The sequence below is a fragment of the Protopterus annectens genome, chromosome 10.part0, assembly GCF_019279795.1.
Source record: "Protopterus annectens isolate FY-2018-M chromosome 10.part0, PAN1.0, whole genome shotgun sequence".
NCBI lineage: Eukaryota > Metazoa > Chordata > Ceratodontiformes > Protopteridae > Protopterus > Protopterus annectens.
The window spans coordinates 779,828,663-779,849,402 of NC_056744.1; the positions used below are offsets into that span (position 1 = coordinate 779,828,663).

A 20,740-nucleotide genomic window follows, 5' to 3' on the forward strand; every position below is an offset into this window, starting at 1 on the left:
GAAAGGGCTGTTGTTTTAATCTAACAATATTGTGCTGCTAATTATGTTAAAATACTGAGCATATTATTTATTTATTTATGCGTGCATGTATTTATGTATATATTATGTTTATTTACTGAGGTAGTACACTGATCATAACAGACTATTTGTTGGCACAACTTGGATCATGAAATTCACAAAAAAATAAAATAAATAAAAACAGAACTGTTTCTCACATATGGAGTAATCACAGAATGTGCAGGGTCCATCAGACAATTGAAACAATGAGCAAATTTAAAAAAAAGGGAAACGTGGAGTAATTTTAATAGTAAATAAAGAAGGCACACAGCAGGTACCAACAAAGGGTGGAGGTAGGTGATGTAGGTGAGGGAGGAATTAGATGATGTGTCCAGTGGAAAAGCACTTGCAATCAGACTTTTGTTGGAGGTATCTTTTGAGGTGTGTTGTGGAAGTGGTGAAAATGATTTCTTTTAGATGATGGGGTGGGATTACCTGAGCTTTGGTGCAAGAATGGAGAAGGAGTGGTTGGTACAGTGCAATTTGCTTTGGGAGTTCTGGAGTGAGGAAGTCAAATGGGAAACATTGCAGAGGTTGTAGGGTGTGTTTTTATTATGAAGTTTGGCAGCAAGAGGCAAGAAGGCACCTGGTTAAAGTAATTTGAAATGACCCTAGGAGTAGATTGATTTTGTAAGTGACTGGGAGCCATCTGGCTTTGGAGAAGGTGGTGTTTCTAGGGGTGTGTGGAAATGAATCAGCAGAGTTTGATTTCAATGGACTGCAGAATGGGTGAGTTTTTTTTAGAGACTGTAGGTATGATGAGAAGTCTGAATTCATGTTGAACAAGGAGGACTCCTTTGTCTATTTCAGCTCTGGCTGGTCGGGAGAGAAAGGAAGATATTTTGAGGAACCAGAATAAACAAGATTTTATCTATTTCCTGGTGTTTTCAATGTGAATATGGAAGTTAAGACACTAATACATCAATCCACACATACACATAGGTATTTAAACTGCATGGTTATTTCTATTGGGGTACCACTGAGATTTGTGATGTTGAGATTTTTACTTTTTTAAGATTTGTGAGGTTCCAAGTATTCTATTTTTTGTTCTGGAAGGTTTTAGGAATAGCTTATAGTTGTTTAGCTAAAATTAGGGAAGTGCAGATCAGATACAGAATTTATACAGAATACTGTATTTTCTATATAACTGTCTTTCACTTCAGATTGTATGAGTCTTGAGAAAGTGCAAGTGTGTCCTGAAAGCTGTTCTGCTACTCCTATGTTTATTTATCTCCTCTTTATTTAAGTTTTAATATATCCCTTCAGATGCTACTTCTTTTTCTTTCAGCTGTTCCCATTATGGGTCGCTACAGCGGATCATCAGTTTCCATTTCTTCCTGTCCTCTGCATCTTGCTCTGTCACACCAACCACCTGCATGTCCTCTCTCACCAAATCCATAAACCTTATCTTAGGTCTTCCTCTTTTCCTCTTACCTGGCAGCTTCATCCTTAGCATCCTTTTCCCAATATACCCAGCATCCCTCCTCAGCACATGTCTAAACCAATGCAATCTTGCCTCTCTGGCTTTGTCTCTAAACCGTCCAACCTAGACTGATCCTCTAATATACTTATTCCTAATCCTGTCCACCGTCATCACACTCAATGCAAATATTAACATCTTTAACTCTGCCACATCCAGCTCTGACTCCTGCCTTTTTGTCAATGCCACTGTCTCCAACCCATATAACATAGCTGGTCTCACTACCCTCTTGTACACCTTTCCTTTCACTCTTACAGGTACTCATCTGTCACAAATCACTTCTGACACTCTTCTCCACCCACTCCACCCTGCCTATACTCTCTTCTTCACCTCTTTTCCACACTCACCATTACTCTGAACTATTGATCCCAAGTACTTAAACTCATCCACCTTTGCCACCTCTACTCCCTGCATCCTCACCATTCCTCTATCCTCCCTCTCATTCACACACATATATTCTGTCTTAGTCCTGCTGACCTTCATTCCTCACCTCTCTAGAGCATATCTTCACCTCTCCAGGGTTTCCTCAACCTGTTCCCTACACTCACTACAAATCATCTGCAAACATCATAGTCCTGTCTGATCTCGTCTGTCAACCTGTCCATCACCATTGCAAATAACAAAGGGCTCAGGGATGATCCTTGATGTAATCCCACATCCACCTTAAATGCATCTGTCACTCCCACCACAGACCTCACCATTGTCACACTACCCTTGTACATATCCTGTACCACTCTTACATACTTCTCTGCCACTCCTGACTTCCTCATACAATACCACTACTCCTCTCTAGGCATCCTGTCATATGCCAAGTCCACAAAGACACAATGCAACTCCTTCTGACCTTCTCTGTATGTCTCCATCAACACTCTCAGAGCAAACATCATATATGTAGTGCTCTTTCCTGGCATGAAACCATACTACTGATAACTAATCATCACCTCCTTTCTTAACCTAGCTTCCACTACTCTTTCCCATAACTTCATGCAGTGACTGATCAGTGTTATCCTTCTGTAGTTACTACAGCCCTGCACATCACCCTTATTCTTAAAAATTGGTACCAAAACACTTTTTCTCCACTCCTCAGGCATCCTCTCACTATCCAAGATTTAATTAAACAATCTGGTTAAAAACTCCACTGCTATTTTGCCTAAACACCTCCATGCTTTCACGACTATGTCATCTGGACCAAGTGCCTTTCCATTCTTCATCCTCTTCATAGATATCCTTGAGTTCCTCCTTGCTAATCTGATGTGCTTCCTGATTCACTATCCCCACATCATCCAATCTTCTCTCTCTCTCATTCTCTTCATTCGTTACTCCTCAAAGTACTCTTTCTATCTGCTTAACACACTCTCCTCGCTTGTGAGCACGTTTCCCTCATTATCCTTTATCCATCCCTTCAGATGTTACTAAAGTTTTTAATTTCAGTTTAATTTTGTTTTGTTTGGCAACCTTTGTCTTGGAACCACTCTTTTTTTGTGTTATTGTCATTGGGTTATTCTGCAAAGGATGACATCGAGGCAGACATCAGAATAGACATATGGACTTATAGATATATTTGTTCAGACACACACACACACACACACACACACACACACACACACACACACATACATACACACACACACACGGGTGCAGACACTGTATATAAATATTATGTGAACTTGTGTTGAGAACACAGTAACACGATAACTAAAAATGGGTGAGAAATTATGTCACAGGAAGCAGATAGGGGGTTCTCATGGTATGTAACTATATTGTATATGGGGATCACATCCTCCTGTAATGCAGTTAGAGTTCCACCATGTGGCCATAAATTGTGAGTCTGCTGGTTTTGGGTGGCAGGGCTCAGACAATCCTGTGGCAGGGAGGGTCTGCTACTGTGGGATCTTTACCCCGATAGAGTTTGCTGGTGAAGTGTCATACTGATTGAAGTTTGGAGTTGGCATTGCCCATTAAGAGGGATGGAAGAGCATCTTGTGATGGTTTCCAAACGCATCCACCCCGATGTGTACCTCACACCAACCATGGACAATATTGCCAGTATGGACAGTGATCATAGCACTTGAAATCCATTGCATGGAGGTGGCAATGACAGTAGTGTGTGTCATCATAGACCTCATAAGACCATTTATTATTCTATCTCCGGACTCTGTTTCCACATGTAGCTACTGTTGGTGGCAGGCAACATCCTCCCAAATGCCACACAACTTAGCAGTCAGCTTTGTGTATAGCAGAACACTGTACCTGGATAACATTCTGTCACATCTACTGATTGTTCATAAGAGCTACCTGCATGACAGACAGGGCAGCATCAAGCACTCCTACAAGGCTGCATAGTGGTGGGTATACTCACATCCAACAAAGTGCATTCATCTGTTGCAGCAGCCACCAGTGCAGCCCCAGAAGGTGCGTGCTCCTTTGCAACCAGTTAATAATTAGATGATACAGCCAATGCTTCAGCTTTGAATGAGTCCGTATGATCACAGTGTTCAGAATGTGCATGACCATCCAGGAGGGAGTCAGACAGTGCTACTCTATCATCTGACTATGACTCCATTATAACTGTATCAGTGTCATTGTCAGCCACAGCATCGGAAGCAGCAGCAACCATTTACCCTAACCCTAGCCACCACATGTGTCATTACTGTACTAGTCTCCCTTGTGAATACACAACATAGAAACACCAAAGTGAATATAATTACCTATAGTAGATGTGTGACCATGTGGGATGCAATGCCTGCACAGCATCGACATACCTTCCATGATATCATACTCCTGATGTTCCCATGGCAACAAATAAGAAGTGGAACAGCGTGATCAGCCTACACTCTGCATTATGTACTGCTGCTATAAAAACATTTGCTGTATGTCAAACTAACCTTGTTTATCTTCCGCAGAGATATTGGGATGGGGAGGGGTTGTTCTACGACACCTCCATAGTAAAGGTGGTCAAAACTGAGATTTTTGAAAAAGAGGGAGCCAGAGATGAGCCAAGGTTGTGGCTAAGCCCTCCAAAACAAAAAGGAGAATACTTGGAACCTCAACATCACAGATCTCAGTGGTACCCCAATAGAAATAACCATGCAGTTTAAATACCAGTCTATATTTGTGGATTGATGTATTAGTCACTTAACTTCCATATTCACATTGAAAACACCAGGAAAAAGATAAAATCTCTATTATTCTGGTTCTCCAAAATATCTTCCTTTCTGTCCTGACCAACTGTAGCTAAAATAGTCAAAGGTGTCCTCCTTGTTCAACATAAATTCAGACTTCTCCTCATACCTACAGCCTCTAAAAAACTCATCCAGTCTGCAGTCTATTGAAATCAAACTCTGCTGATTCATTTCCACACACCCTTAGAAACACTAAGAGCGAAGCCAGAGCAGACAATTGGAACCATAGCGCAGTTAAAAACAACTATGTCTGGACTTTAAGATCAAATTATTTAATTTAAAAAATAGTTACAGCCAACTAGACATTGGCATTGCCAGCATTCACTGAAATGAATGAATGTGACAGCTTACACCCAGCCACCCCTTTCTCCATGCCCAAGCTAAAGGTCTGCTGACAATGAAAAATAGGAAAAAAATGTAATAAGCACAGCATAGAAGTACAACACTTTGTATGCAGGAACAGGAATGTTGCCCTGGCTAGTAGAAATACATTTATTTTTCACCTTGTGGTCTAATGAAGATTTAGTGCACAGTAACTTCACCAGACTTTCCAAGAAATGGTCAAACAGCCCCAAGGTAAAAAAAAACAAATACACTGCCTAAATGTAACAACAATGAGAAGGTACACCACCTCTGAATGTACCCTTTCTGAGAAGGTACACCACCTCTGACTGTACCCTCTCTGAGAAGGTACACCACCTGAGAAGGTACACCACCTCTGACTGTACCCTCTCTGAGAAGGTACACCACCTCTGACTGTACCCTCTCTGAGAAGGTACACCACCTCTGACTGTACCCTCTCTGAGAAGGTACACCACCTCTGACTGTACCCTCTCTGAGAAGGTACACCACCTCTGACTGTACCCTCTCTGAGAAGGTACACCACCTCTGACTGTACCCTCTCTGAGAAGGTACACCACCTCTGACTGTGAAGTTGCTACAAAATATAATACTGACAAACTTTGCTCTTTGATAGATACTGCACTCCAACAAACTATATCAACCCCAACTGCCCTTTCCACTCTTGTATTTATGCCTCCAAAATGATAACTATTTTCTGTACACATTTCTCACTGAGAAAAGAATGAAAAATCTGTGAACTACAGTAAAATTTTGCTGTTTTAGCTTGCGATTGGTAAACACATAGACTGCCTTCAACAAATCTTAACACTTTTTTTGCTAGCAGTGATTAGTTGATGACCTTGTACTTTCATATACAAGATGTCTCCGCACCCCTTTCCCAAAAAAGCAGCCCAGTTCTGGGCACATGTCTGATGCTTGATGGTGAGGAAATTGAAAGAAAAAAGTAACAGCTTCAACAATAATGTAGTAATTTCAACATGTTGTTCCTGAATACATATACAGACTCCCAAAATACACTAAGCACCTCTCAGAGATTCACAACAATAAGCTAAAAGTAGGGACAGTTGAAAGACTGGGGCTTTCCTCAGTAAAAACAAACAAACATAAAAGTAATTTGTCCATGTTGTGCTTAGCATTATTTATGTGTTCCAGACTCTCTTGACCTCTTTCTCTCACTGAAACAAGCTCCTTTTCCTCCATGCAAGCATGCAGGCAGTCTGGAGTAAAGGAAACAATGCACCCTCATGCCACAAATGAGCTACAAATCGTTTTAAAAAATAATTTTCCAGGTACAATGTCTTGCGATAGCCCTCTCCCATGAAAAATGTTTACATCTTTTCACCCCTGTGGCATGTGACATCACCCTCTTTGGTATTCCAGTCAACCACAATGCTTTGATATGCAGACTGGACCTAACAGAAAGCATTCTCAGCCTGCAGGTCTGTTCTGAATGAACAGTTCTACAGTCAGCAGTTACTCAAAAAAAAAAAAAAAAACAAGCTAGAACTGGCTCTGGCTTACCCATCTCTACTCCAGGGATTATCTCTGGGCCTGTTTCCAAACTTAGAGACACCAGGAGCTTCTTCATGTCCATCAGTGAGGTTATCCCCCATGGGTCCATTGTGGATGATTTCTCAACTGCTCACGATTATGCTCCACCCCCAAGGCACAGCCCATGATGTCTATATGACCTCCCACAGCACTGATATCATAGAGCAGTACCTGCCATACTTGCTATAATACAGACTAATCAGTACTCTCTCTCTCTTCAGCAGGTACTGCTCTCAGGTCCTGTGTGCCTGCAGTAAGATTTCATTCTCGCCAGGGCTGAGATGTCCAGCCTATACTTACTGTCACATCCTCTGAAGACGATGACACCAATTAAAACAAGGGAATATAGCTCTACACTTTGCACTGATGACAATGGTTAAATTGACACTTATAAAAACAGAAGTGATACAGCTACACTGGTTGGGACAGATATATGTAAAGATTCTCAGGGTGCACCTGTTACACATATGCTACTATACATTCTCTACAGAACCCATGCTCTTTTAATATATTATAGTTATGTATAGGCGAAGGGTAGGCTTAACATGTAGGCTGACATGTTGAATATAACATATCCCTGATGCAAACATACAGCACTATACATATAACCAAATAACTGGTAAAGTAAAACATTGAAGAACACATATTCCTTATTGTTACCTATAGTCACAAAGCACACCTGAGCCTAGTGATACTCCTGTTATGTCTGAGTAATACTGTACCGACCTTAGATACAGTAGCACACTTTTAAGTAGGACGAATACATCCTATCACAAATGCAGATAGATTTGTACTTCAGAGATGTCTTCCAACTCATACAATAACTGCAATTACATGTCTTGATAGTTTTCAAAATAGTGCTGTATTCTTAAACTCTGCAATTTTTACCCTGATGTATGTTACGTAACTAGTTGAATCCACGTATTTATAGGTTCATAGGTACTCACTAGGATAGCGACCTGTGAAGATCTTAAGCCTAGCCTTACATTCCCATAGGATCATAGGAAGCTACTAGGCTAATGGCCCTAGGGCCCTTACAAGCCTACCCCTATTTCCACAATCAGCACCTACTGGCCCTATCCAAAAGGGCTACAGGTGGAACCCCTGGGGTGAATTTATGGTTACCCGTCCAGATTGCGTTTGAAGAGGGCCAATGAGGTGCTCTGACATGAAGTGGGAGTCTGTTCTAAAGGTGTGGTAAACTGTGGGAGACAAATCTGTCCCTCACACAGGTCCTATTAATGTCACATGCCAAGTTTAGGTCTTTAGAGCGAGTAACCCATGTACCATTTGCCTTATGGAGATGCAGGATTTCCAATAAAGCAGGATCAAAGATTGCCTTGTATGCAAGGCAGAGATCGCCTCTGAGTAGTTTGTATTAAACAGACTAAAGTGACAGTGATTTCTGATGATCCACATAGGACAGATGCTGAAGACCTAGAATTTTCCTTGTGAGGAATCTTTGTGGTCTCTCCAATTGCCGCAGTTGCTTGGAACAGTACATACCAATACGGGCGTTGCACTCAATTATTGACCTGATAAGGGAAGAGTACAGGGAGGTGATAACTTCTTTTTTTCTGGAGGCAATGCCCTTACTTATGAGATGAGCAATATAGCATGCCCTTCTTACCACTGTGGAGACATGGTGGTCAAAGGCGAGGTTGCTGTCAATCTGAGTGTCCAAGTCTCTCACCACTGAGTACATATTTAAGGTGTTGCTATTGAATTGGTAGTTAACAGGAACTTTGCCATTACCGAAAGGGATGATAGTACATTTTTTTGCATTGAGTTTAATGCCATGACGTTTGCACCAATCATTTGTTTGTGTAAGATCCTCTTATGCAAATCTAGTGATGGCTTGGTGGGAGCAAAAGTATGTGTTTAATTCAGTATTTAAGGATTGTTGGGCACTATACAAACCTTTCCTTGATGATATCTGTATATTTTGGACAGATAGTGAGGAGAAATGTATGGACTTCTTTGAACACATTTCCAACAGTACTGATTTTTGTAGATTCACATATAAGATAGGTTATGACAGTATTGACTTTTTTGGATGTCCATATTAGGAGGAGGAGTAATGGGTGTGAATCAAAAGTACACAGGAAGGAGACATATTGTAATTCATTTTTGCACTTTTCTAGTGCCCACCCATACTTCCAAAAGAAAGGAATAGTGAAGGGTCAATATGTATTTTAATTGTGAAAGTAAGGGACTTGTTTACACTGCAACCTGCAAGAAATGTAAAGCGTTTTACATAGGTAAGATGGAAAGGTGTTTAAAGAAAAGAATATATGAACATCTTTACGACATTAAGAGGGGTAACAACAGAAATGCATTATATAAACACACTTTGAGCTGTGAAGGTGCTTCTTAAACTTTTTTTGTATTAGATGAAGTGGTAATGGATGGTAGGGGTGGTTCTTGGCAGACCATGTTGGAATATAGAGAGGTTTACTGGCAACTGGTATTAGAAGCCAATAGGTGGCCGGGTTTGAATGACATGGTCTCCCTAGCCCTAGTTTTAAAATTAAAAGCAGCGAAGTTATGAATTTCACACACGTGGTTTGAAATATTGTTCAACAAGATTGATTTTGCTTGATTTTTTTTTTTTACATTCATTTATTAATTTTTAACATGCATTCATTTTTTTATATCCATCTGTTTATTTACTACAGGTTTTGAAAGTGTGTTTTTAGATAATTAAAAGTATTTTAAACAGGGAAAAGTTGTATTTATTATGCTTGTATTTATTATGCCTGTTTTTACGCTATGTTTAGGAAAGGGTTAAAATTGAATTCTATGTCACATGATTTTAAGTTTTGGCAGTGTGCAAAGGTATAAATGGGGAGGGGTTTGGATTGTCAGCATTTTTCTGATGAAGTTGGAGACGAAAACGAACTGGTAGTAGTTTCAGCGTTATCATTGTGTGCTGTGTTGTACTTTGCTTGCTGTGGAACACATTAAATGTTTTAAGGTGGTTACGGCTTGCTGATACTTTTTTCCTGTTTATTTCTCTTGTAGGATGCTGACATCAATTGGAGATGGTAGTTTCTTAACGCTTCTATTTTGTGTATGAATAACCCATAGATGGGCAGAATAAGGATGTGTTAGGACATTTACTTGCTGCCCCTTTTCATAAGGGGCATGAGTGCTAAGCTGGGGCAGGGGATTTTCTCATCCAGAAATCCAGATTTCATTTGAATAGCATAAAAGGTGTAGTTTGCTTTCCTGCAAAGGAAAAGTTTTTTCCATAGCAGCAGTATCATCTGTGATAAATATTTCTGCCCGAACATGTCTTGTTTATGTTGTAAAAGAGATTGAGATCCCTTAAGTGAGTCTTTATTCTACTATTGGGCATTGCAAGTGTGTAATACATCTAACAGAAGAGGATTTGCTGAGACTTTATATGCCAGGCAGAAGTTACATCTTAGTAGCCTGTATGACATGAAGGAACAAAGGCTGGTATCATACAGGGAAATAGTGCCTGCAGGGTTTTTCAGGCGATACACATATTTATGTATATCATACAGCTGTACAGCAAGGAGGTGTACTACTTGTAATCCAGAAATTACACTGTGTACATGATTGTATACATGATTCACCATTTACTGATTTAAACCTTGTGAAACTGCTGCTATTTTTGTAGGAAAGTCACATGGTAGTGCCTACTCCTGATATATCCCTGTCACTCTGTTATCCACCCCCTCCTAATACCCAGTGGAAGACACCTGCCTAGATTAAAATAAAGATAAAAATTATGTCCTTCACAGCCAGTGCATGGTTTGCCACTAGGGCCTTATTTTTGCTCTTTTAGGAAAACAGATGACTAGTATGACCTGTCTGAGGTGAATACCTGGGCCACAGGCATTAGCAGGACAGGAAAGCAGTGCAAGCATTGATATAATGACCTGCAATGCTGCAACCTTGATGAACTCTTAAGGTGTGAAGCAGAGATTTGTCAGCAGCAGTCTGACTGCTACAGACGATTTTTTTGGGGGAAGTGCTGGTAATATTCCATACAGATGTGTTGCTCCTGCTTGCTGACCTTTCTATTATATGTCATTGATATTTGCTGTGGGGTAGCATGAGAAGCTAATATATGTTCAGGAGGTGGCAGTGGCAAGCATTGTCAGTATCCTGTGCAGACGTGTTCCTGCTTCCAGCAGGTCTGTCTGTGATATGTCATTGATTTTTACGATAAGGGGATCATATGTGTAGATGTGGTGGAAATTCCTTTCAGAGTGCCTGCTAAGTGGTCTATGGCCATGTGTTATCACTGTGTAGTTTGTATACTCGCATAAAGGGAGTAAACAACTGCTTGCCTACCTGACGGCACATTAAGGGACAGAGTTGTAGGCCTTTGATTTGCATGTGCTCTGTTGTCTCTGTATTATCCACCTGTCACAGTTCACTGATATGAACATTTCATTTTTCACCAATGGCAGAACAGCTTGATATTACTGACATAATCTGGCTGCATTGTGATAAGTACATATTGCAGTTATTAGATTAACTGAGTTCTGGCACCCTTCCCACTGAGCTTTTACTTTACTCTACAGGTTCAAAAGAATAAGATGTTAAGTCGATATCTCAACCAGAACCTGGCCATGCCGATGCTGTAACTGGGGAGGATGAAGGAAATGGCAATGCCATGCGTAAAGGGGTGCACACCTTTCACTGGCAGACAGCCTGGCCCCTCTGCATGCAGTGACCCAGCCATATCTGCAACAGCTGGTAAATTCTGCAGTTGAGAGTAAGCTGGTTGTATGCCTTGGCTGCACTGAATGCCATTTAGAATATTGGTTCACCCAAATAGACTTGTCCATTGGGTGATCAGAAGGGTCTTTCGCCCATACTATTGGCAATGATCATCCATCTGTTGGTAATGAGTCAGCTTAATCTCCATTTGGGCCAGATGGCAACCTGCATGCTACTTTCACCCCTCCCTATCTCCATCTTGGTGTTCTCCTTTTTTATTGCATGTAGCTCCATGCTCCGTGCTTTGTCAAACCATCCCTATCACTATTTGTCTACCTTCTGTGTGTCTCTTCACATTTCTGTATCTTCCCAGCCTGATTCCACATTTCCACCTTTGTTTTTTGTCAGGTTATGGGTTTGTCTGTTTGCCCTTGTGCACTCACTATGCCTCTTTACTTGACCACTTTTCTGTCCTCCTCCCACATCTCCCTTCTCCTCTCTACGTGTGTAAAACGAGGCTATATCCCCACAAAAACATATTGCTCTCCCCCAGCCTGCTCTGTCATATATGCTACCTTTCTGTGTATCTCCCCAATTTCTGCTAGCTTCCTTTCCTACTTTCCTATAAAGATCTTTTACATCCTGTTATATGTGCTCAAATTGTATCCACATCTGCACCCCCCCTGCACACCCACACAATAAATAATCCATATTCATGTAGTTGTGTGTATTTGGAGCACTGTTTTTTACTGTTCCACATTGGGATGCTCTACCAAATATTGTTAGTCTCTTTCACTTATCAGAAGGTGCTCAGTAGCATTCCCTGCACAGATAGGCCATGCCATAGGGCAAACAGCTGCTGCAGTTACTTATGTGACTGTTATATCTCTGTCACTCTGTTATCCTACTTTACTGAAGAATTGTACCACCACATGATTTAGTATACCTGTGTGACTGCTGAATATATGAAGGGAAGTTCAGCTCTCCTTTCAAGAAAATCAAAGCATAAATACACACTGATACCCCACAGACATACCCACACACACATGCATATATATGTCTATATTTATCTATCTATATATATATATATATATATATATGTATGTTTGTATATATATATATATATATATATATATATATATATATATATATATATATATATATATATATATATGTATATTTTATATATATATATATATATATATATATATATATATATATATATGTGTATATATATGTATATATATATATATATGTATATATATATATATATATATATATATATATATATATATGGGACACGTACAGATGCTTGACTGCATCTTTCACCGAATCCCAATTTGGTGAGCATACTTATGCGAAAGTGCTGTTCACCGAAGCAGCACTTTCCCGTAAGTATGCTTGTTGTTCCGTCGTACTACAGTGCGGTAAGGGAAAATTCCCTTTTCCCCACTGTAGTGTGATCTCGGAGTGAGAATATTAAAGTAGGGAGGAGTGCAGGGGGGCTTGCCCCCATGCATTCAAGTAGATTTTGTGGTTTTTTTAACACTTTAATGAAAGCGCTTTTTCAATGAAAGCTCTTTCGTTAAAGTGTGTTTGGTGGTAATGGATTTGGGCTTTCGAACTTTCATTCAAAAGTCCTAGCTCCATATATATATATATATATATATACATATATATATATATATATATATATATATATATATATATATATATATATATACATAAGGTTTACTATTATAAAGTTGGTGCAGCATTGCACGCCTATGAACTATTCGAACTACAGATGTTTGAATAGTTCATATGTCTGCCAGCCATATAATCGAATGGAATATTTGTGAATGGTCTGTGCATTCACAAATATAACATTCGATTATGTACAGGGATTGTGGTACAGTGCGGTAAGGGAAATACATTCCTTTCCTCACTGTAGTGCGATCTCGGAGTTGGAATATATAGTTAGGGGGGGTGTGGGGGGTGCAGGGGGGGCTTGCCCCCCCTGCATAAATGGGATGATAGGTTTCCTAGTTAGGGAGTTAAGGAACGGTGGGATTGCTGTTAAGTGCCGAAAATGTTGTGTTCGACATTTTCGGCATTAACAGCTGTTTTTCAACATTAGGGCCGTTAGATGATGTGTACTTTTGGTGAAACACTTCAGTCATAAGTACCTGTTTTTTTTAACTTTAGAGATTTTAATAGTAAACCTATATATATATATATATATATATATATATATATATATATATATATATATATATATATTTATATAAAACACACACACACACACCCACACATGAGCATTTGTAGATATCTATGTATAAAATAAGGACTGCAAACAATAATTTATTACATTTTCACATATTTTCAAAACAAATTGAGTATATGAGCTGATATTAATAGAATATTAGGAATAACTCACTATTAAAGACCAAAAAGTTGGGCCAATTTGTTCTGATTTGTGTTGCTTCTATGGACTGCTGATATTTCCTTTTGGCTATAATAAATAAACAAATATATAAAACAAATGTTTTAATATTACCTTGTCATAAGCGCTTTCATCTCTCATGGAGAGAATAATTTAGACCAGAATAATGCCAGGCTTCTAAAATAATCTGCCAGATTTATTCTCACCAATCTAAATAATTATCAGCTTCCAACCTATATTCATAATTAGCCACATTATCAATAATAACAAGGCAATAACGTTTCACTCTAGCACACACTTCAACATTCTGAAAACTTCAAAACATATTTAAAAAGGAAACAAAATATGAATCATGTGGCTTACTATGATAATATGTAAAATTATTTAAACTGTATTTTAATTTTAAGCACTTCAGTCTGATGAAGTTTCCTTGAGACATACCCCTCAATTGTCCAGATGTTTGCCTCATGTTTTTGGACTGTTCCTGATAAAATTTGTGGTTTTCTGGCAATAAGGACTGAATTCACTAAATGACATTTGAGTTTCAAATGTTGCATCTTTTAAAGAATGCATGGTAACATAAACTTTCTATTCTAGCAGCTTTCTAAGTTTGTAAGAGCAGTATTTAAAATATGCCCCCATTTTTGGGCCTTTGTCTCTCCATTATTTTTGTCTTTGCCCAGATTCCTTGTTTTAAGAGGTTTGGAAAATATTAAATGTGAAATACTGAGATTCTTCTTCTTCCAGCTTTTCCCGGTTAGGGGTCACCACAGTGGATCAGCTGTCTGCTCATGATTAGCAGTGGAGTTTTTACGGTGTCGAGTTGCCAGCCCAGCATCCAGCCTTCTACAAAAGGCACACACATGCACTCATTCCTACGGCCAATTTAGAGTGTCCAGTCCACCTACAGCATGCCTTTGGGATATGGGAGGAAACCAGAGCACCCGGAGGAAACACACGTGACCACAGTGAGGACATGCAGACTCCGCACAGAAGGTATTCCAGCCGAAGATTGAACCGGAGAACCTCTTGCTGTATGGTGGCAATGCTAACTGCTGCACCACCCTGGCTACTGTTTAATAAACGAGCTTTGTACTTCTTAATAAATATAAGGGTTTTCACCTTTTAGTTAAAGACTTCTTCAGATAAAACTTTGCATACAAGATGAATCTTTTATATACCAATTAAAATCACATGATCAAGTAAAACATTTCAAACATTTAAAACACCCTATACTGAATTCAAGGACTGACAACCCCCTTAAAAATAAATACGCATAAGCATCTTCTTATATACTTTAACTACTATCAAAATATTATTTTAAATCAAAAATGGTACAGTAGGAAGCACATTTATTAAATGGTACGAAACTCAGTGTTTCGCATTTATTATTTTTAACAGTCTGTCTCATTCGTGGTTGTTGTAGTTGTAGAATTAGGCATTGAGAAACTTAAGCGCTTATGACAAGGTGATATTAAAATGTTTGTTTTTATATGGTTATTTATTGCAATTTTTATTTCTTTAACAACCAGACTATTTTTGGACAGTATTCATTTTTTCTCTCCTTTTGGCTGTGGTTGGCAGACTATATGCAATGCAACTTGGAAATGCTTATGGCAAGTAACAAGCTTTTACTCAGGTCATCTGAAATTAGTGTAACACTTGTAAATCCAACAGTCCAGAAAAAGAGCTATAACAGAATAAGCTTTTCTGCAGATCTACATGTAAATCAGAACTAATAAGAAATAATAATGTATACACAGGTATGGGCAATAAGGCTTTGCAGAAAAAAATTAACCATTTTTCCATCTTTCCTACTCTCTCATGTTTGGTTTACAGAGAGCATCAGAAAGTCATTTAACTTATTATTTTGGAGTTTTCAAACCTAACAACCTTAACAAATAGCAGTTAGTTATTGCATCTGATTTGCTTTACTGTAACATAAAATAAAAAATGAAACCGATTACTATATGAGCAGAGGAGAGCAGTAGGATTACTTCCATCCATGTAGTTAAGGAAGAAAACTTTGCCTTTTATGTCATTTTCCCCTAATGTTCTACATGGTTGCGTGAATGTGGGGCACTGTGGCAAAAACTCAAATCTTTGGCATCAACAGTTTATAGCTAATAATGTGTACTCTGGCATACATGGTAGTACACCTAAGATCTGGTGTGCAACGTCCGCTTTCCTTACATTCTTAAACCTTTGTCTTCTTTTCTTAAGGTGATAAACCCCACATGGAGTAATGTCATTAAATGAACCAGGATTCAAAGATATAGAATTTTCCAAATCTAACTTATAGCTCAATGGTATGAGAAAATTAACCAAAGTATGACTGTTGAACACTTAGGCCATTGCCGCCTGAATTTCTTTTATACAAACTACATAGCACTGTCTATGTAGGTGTAATAAGTTGAGGGAGCAGGGTGCAACCACCCTGACAGATCTCATAATATCACTGCAATGTTAGCTTAGTTTTTAGACAGCCCTCATTCGGGAAGTTAAGCTTTGAGAGTCTAAGTTTGAATAATTGAAAATCACAATGACATTTTGTTCTAGATCAGGATGCTCTTTAGAAACCAATGTTTTTCAAATAAGACTGAATTATTTTATCAAACTAATGTCAAATATCAGAATATGACAAAAATAACCATGAAAAATTAGTTTAGTCTGTATTACCATATAACTGCTGCTGGTGTTAAAAATTCGATATCTTAATTTATAATGATGTGCCTCTTGTTGATGTTTCCAGTTTATTGAGCAGTTTGTAAATGAAGTACAGTTGATCTCAATTTCTGAGATATTTGGAAGATATGGTTTTACTGAAAACAAAACAAATTAAAATAAAGAATTAAGGACAATAAAGATAACATTCTGGAGAAATATCACATGACTTGTATATGAATAGTTAAAATGCTTCTTTATGCATACAAAGAAGTGGTCTGCATAACAGAAAAAAATCTATCTTTTGAACATCTAAGAATAAGCATAAAATGATACTAACTGCATATTAACAGTCTGAAAATACCCTAAGTGAAGCACATAAGTTAAAAAAAAACAAGATAATACATCACAAAGCCAGTTAAAAATAAATATTTACATTAGGGACATGTTAAAGTATATTGGTCATGTTCTGAAGCATCTTTGTTTTATAATTAATTTCAGATCCAGTTATACTTCTCTTGTTAATGTAGCAATTGATTTTGCAAAAATGAAGATTATGTTGTGTTGTTTTGAATTTAATTTGACATTTAACCTTTCTCTATAACCACACCCTGAAAATTATGTCACAGTAGGTATTAGGAAATGTTTTACATATATCTGCAGATTACTCTGGTTAAGCAAATCAACTCACTTCCTTAGAAGAGTACTTTTATACTTACCATGTGGTTTCATCATAACATATGTCAATTATCACTGTAAGGTATTCCACTGTCAAGGCCTATCTGATAATGTGTTTTTCTAGGAAGTAAGAAACTCCCACTGTTGTGTTTAGCCTGAAGTACAGCAGCTTATGCATTTGTTTTATTCTGCAACATTTCTTTTATTCATCAGATGGGCCAAACACATAATGACAGAAGGGTATCTATATAGAGTAACATTACAAGAAGAATAGAAGAGTACATTTGTATGCTGAGATATACGTCAATAAATAACCTATCAGGTATGCCCATTGTGAACCGAATAAAGTGTGTAACATTTGCAGCAAAGTGGGATACAGATAAAAGGCCAGTCTTGTAAAAGGTAGAGGAATAATATTTTAGACAGTCTAGGAAGATTTCCCACAACCTAGCAATACCAGGAATCCTCCAGGACTTGTCATCAGCTCTTTCTAATCCCTGACTACTAGCATTACTCATGGGAGCATGTGGCCTCCTGTCTTTGGAAAACCATTGCTTTAGTTCACTCCAAGGGAGTTTATCTCATGTTCCCTATTCAGTCTTTAGCTATATACTCTGTAACTATTATAGCTAACTGCATGGTTCATTCTGCTGGGATTAAACCATATGGGTTGCCTGGCTGGTAAGGCCAATGACTCACAGTTTAGAGTGTACAGGAATGGAGGTTTGAAATCCTTGTGACAGACACTCTGCCACCTTATTCCACAGATCCAGAACTCTTACACAATAGCAGAACTTATGTGGTGTAATAGGAGAGTTCTGCCCACAAGCAGAACATACAACTCTATAGATAAAGCCTTGTATAAGACTGTCAAATATCCATTTTGAACAAACAGCACCATCTTCTCATAGAAGTATTTGTAATTGTTAAGCTTCCTCATTACTTAGGTATTATCATTTAGCCACTGACCAGAACACATCTCCCACTACTGATCCAGCCATTGTTGGACTCTGATCTCTGCTGAAGCCATGTTTTGCTTAATAAGCACCTGATACAGCAATGTCATCTTAATGGAATTTTCTCTGACTTTTAATGCCAACTGCATACTAGGGTGAAGTAGATATCTGCCTCCCCACAACATACCTGAGCGCTGACGATACTTCCAAACTCCATAGCCTCCATTCACCATCTGTATTTTAGAGACATGAAGTCTGCTATACTCTTTTGTCTTGTGCCACATTAGTCTGGTCAGACAGTCATTGAATCCCATAAGACTGCCACCCAGGGAACTAAGGAGAATCTCCCAATTTAAAAGGCAAGTTTCTCAAAATTGGGATTGGGACACCCCAAACATCTTAGAGATCTAATGTCTTGTACAACATCCTGAGCACAGAGTGTGTCAGGACAATGGTGAACTAATGTCTAAGATGCTTAGGTAAGGATTTAATGCACCAGCTTTGTGTCTATGGTGTCTAGGAATTCATATTTTTTTCTTTCTAATTGTGCCGGGCATGGCAACCCTCAATCAGAATAGGAGAAAAGTTGAGATAACGTGAATGCCTGGGCATATCTACATCAGTGAGGTATTCAAAACTCTAGACCATAGCTGGGGCCATTGCTACTTGTCTTGAGACTCTGTGATGTTTATCTGATCATGCAAATTGAATGAGGAGTATTAAGAACTTTTTTAAGTTTTGATGGTACACCAGTGTAAGAATGTACCTGAAGATATAAAATAATGAATTGACAGCAAACATTTTCCCCACTTTAGTTCAGTCAATCAAGAAAGATTTTAGCTTCCTCCATGTATGCTACCAGTAGAAAGTTTATCCTGTGTTGGTTTTAAATTGATATTGAATATGCTGTAGAAATCTGGGTGGAGCTGCATGCTATGATTTAATTTTTAGAACTGGATAGAACCCATTCGAAGGAGTTTGGGAAGACCCCAGTTTTCAAATCTCTCTTCCACTGCACTAAACAGTTATTTTTGGCTTTATTTACACCAAGGCTGGATGTTTCTGTATATTATGTAAGGCATGCCTCTAGCCTAGGAAAAACCCAGGTAGGGTCCTAGGACATAATAATACAGTCATCCAAAATCAAGAGTATTCTAACTTCAGTCCCATGTTGCTCTCACCCTCATAGGCCATGGTTCATGCGTAAGGCTCTATTCAAAGGTTCACATGCAAACAGGAAGAGGAATAGGGATAGGGGGCACCCTTGATGAGTATCTTTTGCAGGTGACATGTGGATGATAATCTCCCATTTGTAAGGACTGTAGCTATGGGGCTATTATAGATCTCCTGAACTACCTTTACAAACTTTAACTTTTTTATAGGAAGTTCATAACTTCCAGTACAGTCCACAGAAACCACAATTTGACTGAGTCAAATGTTTTATCAAAGTCACTTTGGACTGCAGCTGTATTCAGATACCCTATATAGACACTGCTTTAGAATCTGCAATGGCATTAATGGACTTGCTCTATTATGCCCTAGGATAAACCCTGTCTAGCTTGGAAGAATCAACTTATATAGCAGACCCTTTAACCTCTCAACCAATATCTTTGCATACAGTTTAATAAGGAAAATAGGCTTGTAGTTAGGCACCACTGAAGAGTCCTTTCTTAGTTTAAGGAGCACTGTAATTACTGATGTGCTGGAAGATACTTTCACTCTGCCTTCTGCCTTGAAGTATCAAAAACTTTCCACCAATACAGAGGTGAGTAAGCCACTCTATAGACTTCTGCACTAAGGCCAACTGGCACCAATGCCTTGACCCTAGGAATGTGCCTAATAATAATTGAATCCAACTGAACCCTTGTTATTGGCTGCTTCAGGAACTCCCTTTCTTTGCCTAAGATTTGAGGAAGCTGCACTCCCCACAGAAACTCAAGAGAAATTCTCATCTCCCTCTTGTGTGTGTAGTCAGCTGAAAATAAAGGGATTCATGGAATTCATGGAAGATCGGATTGATATCCCTGTCCAGTGATACTAACCCATGATGGTGGTTTGATTCAAGTCCCACAGTAAGGGTCTGTGTACATCTGGCCCTAACCTGGTTCATAGGGATGGGTTAATAATTTACTAGACTTGATCCCCTCTGCTCAAGATCTGAGTTTTACCCTCTCCAAGTACAATGATGCTCTGTCTCTCTTTGCCATATTCATGGGTTTTACAACATTCCTGTAGTTCCTCACTAATTTTGGATTTTTGAACTTGTGTTTTCTACATTCTACCCAAGCACGTTCTACCTATTCTTCCAAATCCATGACTTTCCAATCCCACTTAGCCATTAACTGGGCTTTTGCCCACTTAAAAACACATTTAACTCATATTTTACTAATTCCTACCTCACTATTGGCTGCATACTCTTACATGAGTTAAGTGTTACTTAGCCATATTATCTTGAATCCGCCTGACCAAAACCGTTCCTTCAAAATCAAGGGATCCATCCTCCATTGTTTTATAGTGTCACCGGGCCCATCTCTAGTCAATGTCAGAACCACTGCTTCATGGTCTATAAGGGGTACTGTCACTATGGATGATATAAAGTATACCAAACATGCACTTAGGTGACTAAATAGTAGTCTATAATACTAGCAGAGCTTTCCATTGGGTCATATATGTAAATTATGCT

General features: G+C 38.7%; 1 protein-coding gene across 1 annotated transcript in view; it reads right to left on the reverse strand.

The window, feature by feature from the left end:
* IL12RB2 (interleukin 12 receptor subunit beta 2) overlaps positions 1–20,740 on the reverse strand; it is a 581,203-nt gene that overhangs the window by 391,250 nt on the left and 169,213 nt on the right. Inside the window, exon 6 of the mRNA XM_044085599.1 lies at positions 16,439–16,581. Within this exon, the coding sequence (XP_043941534.1) occupies positions 16,439–16,581 (143 nt within the window). The remainder of the gene's footprint in view (positions 1–16,438; positions 16,582–20,740) is intronic.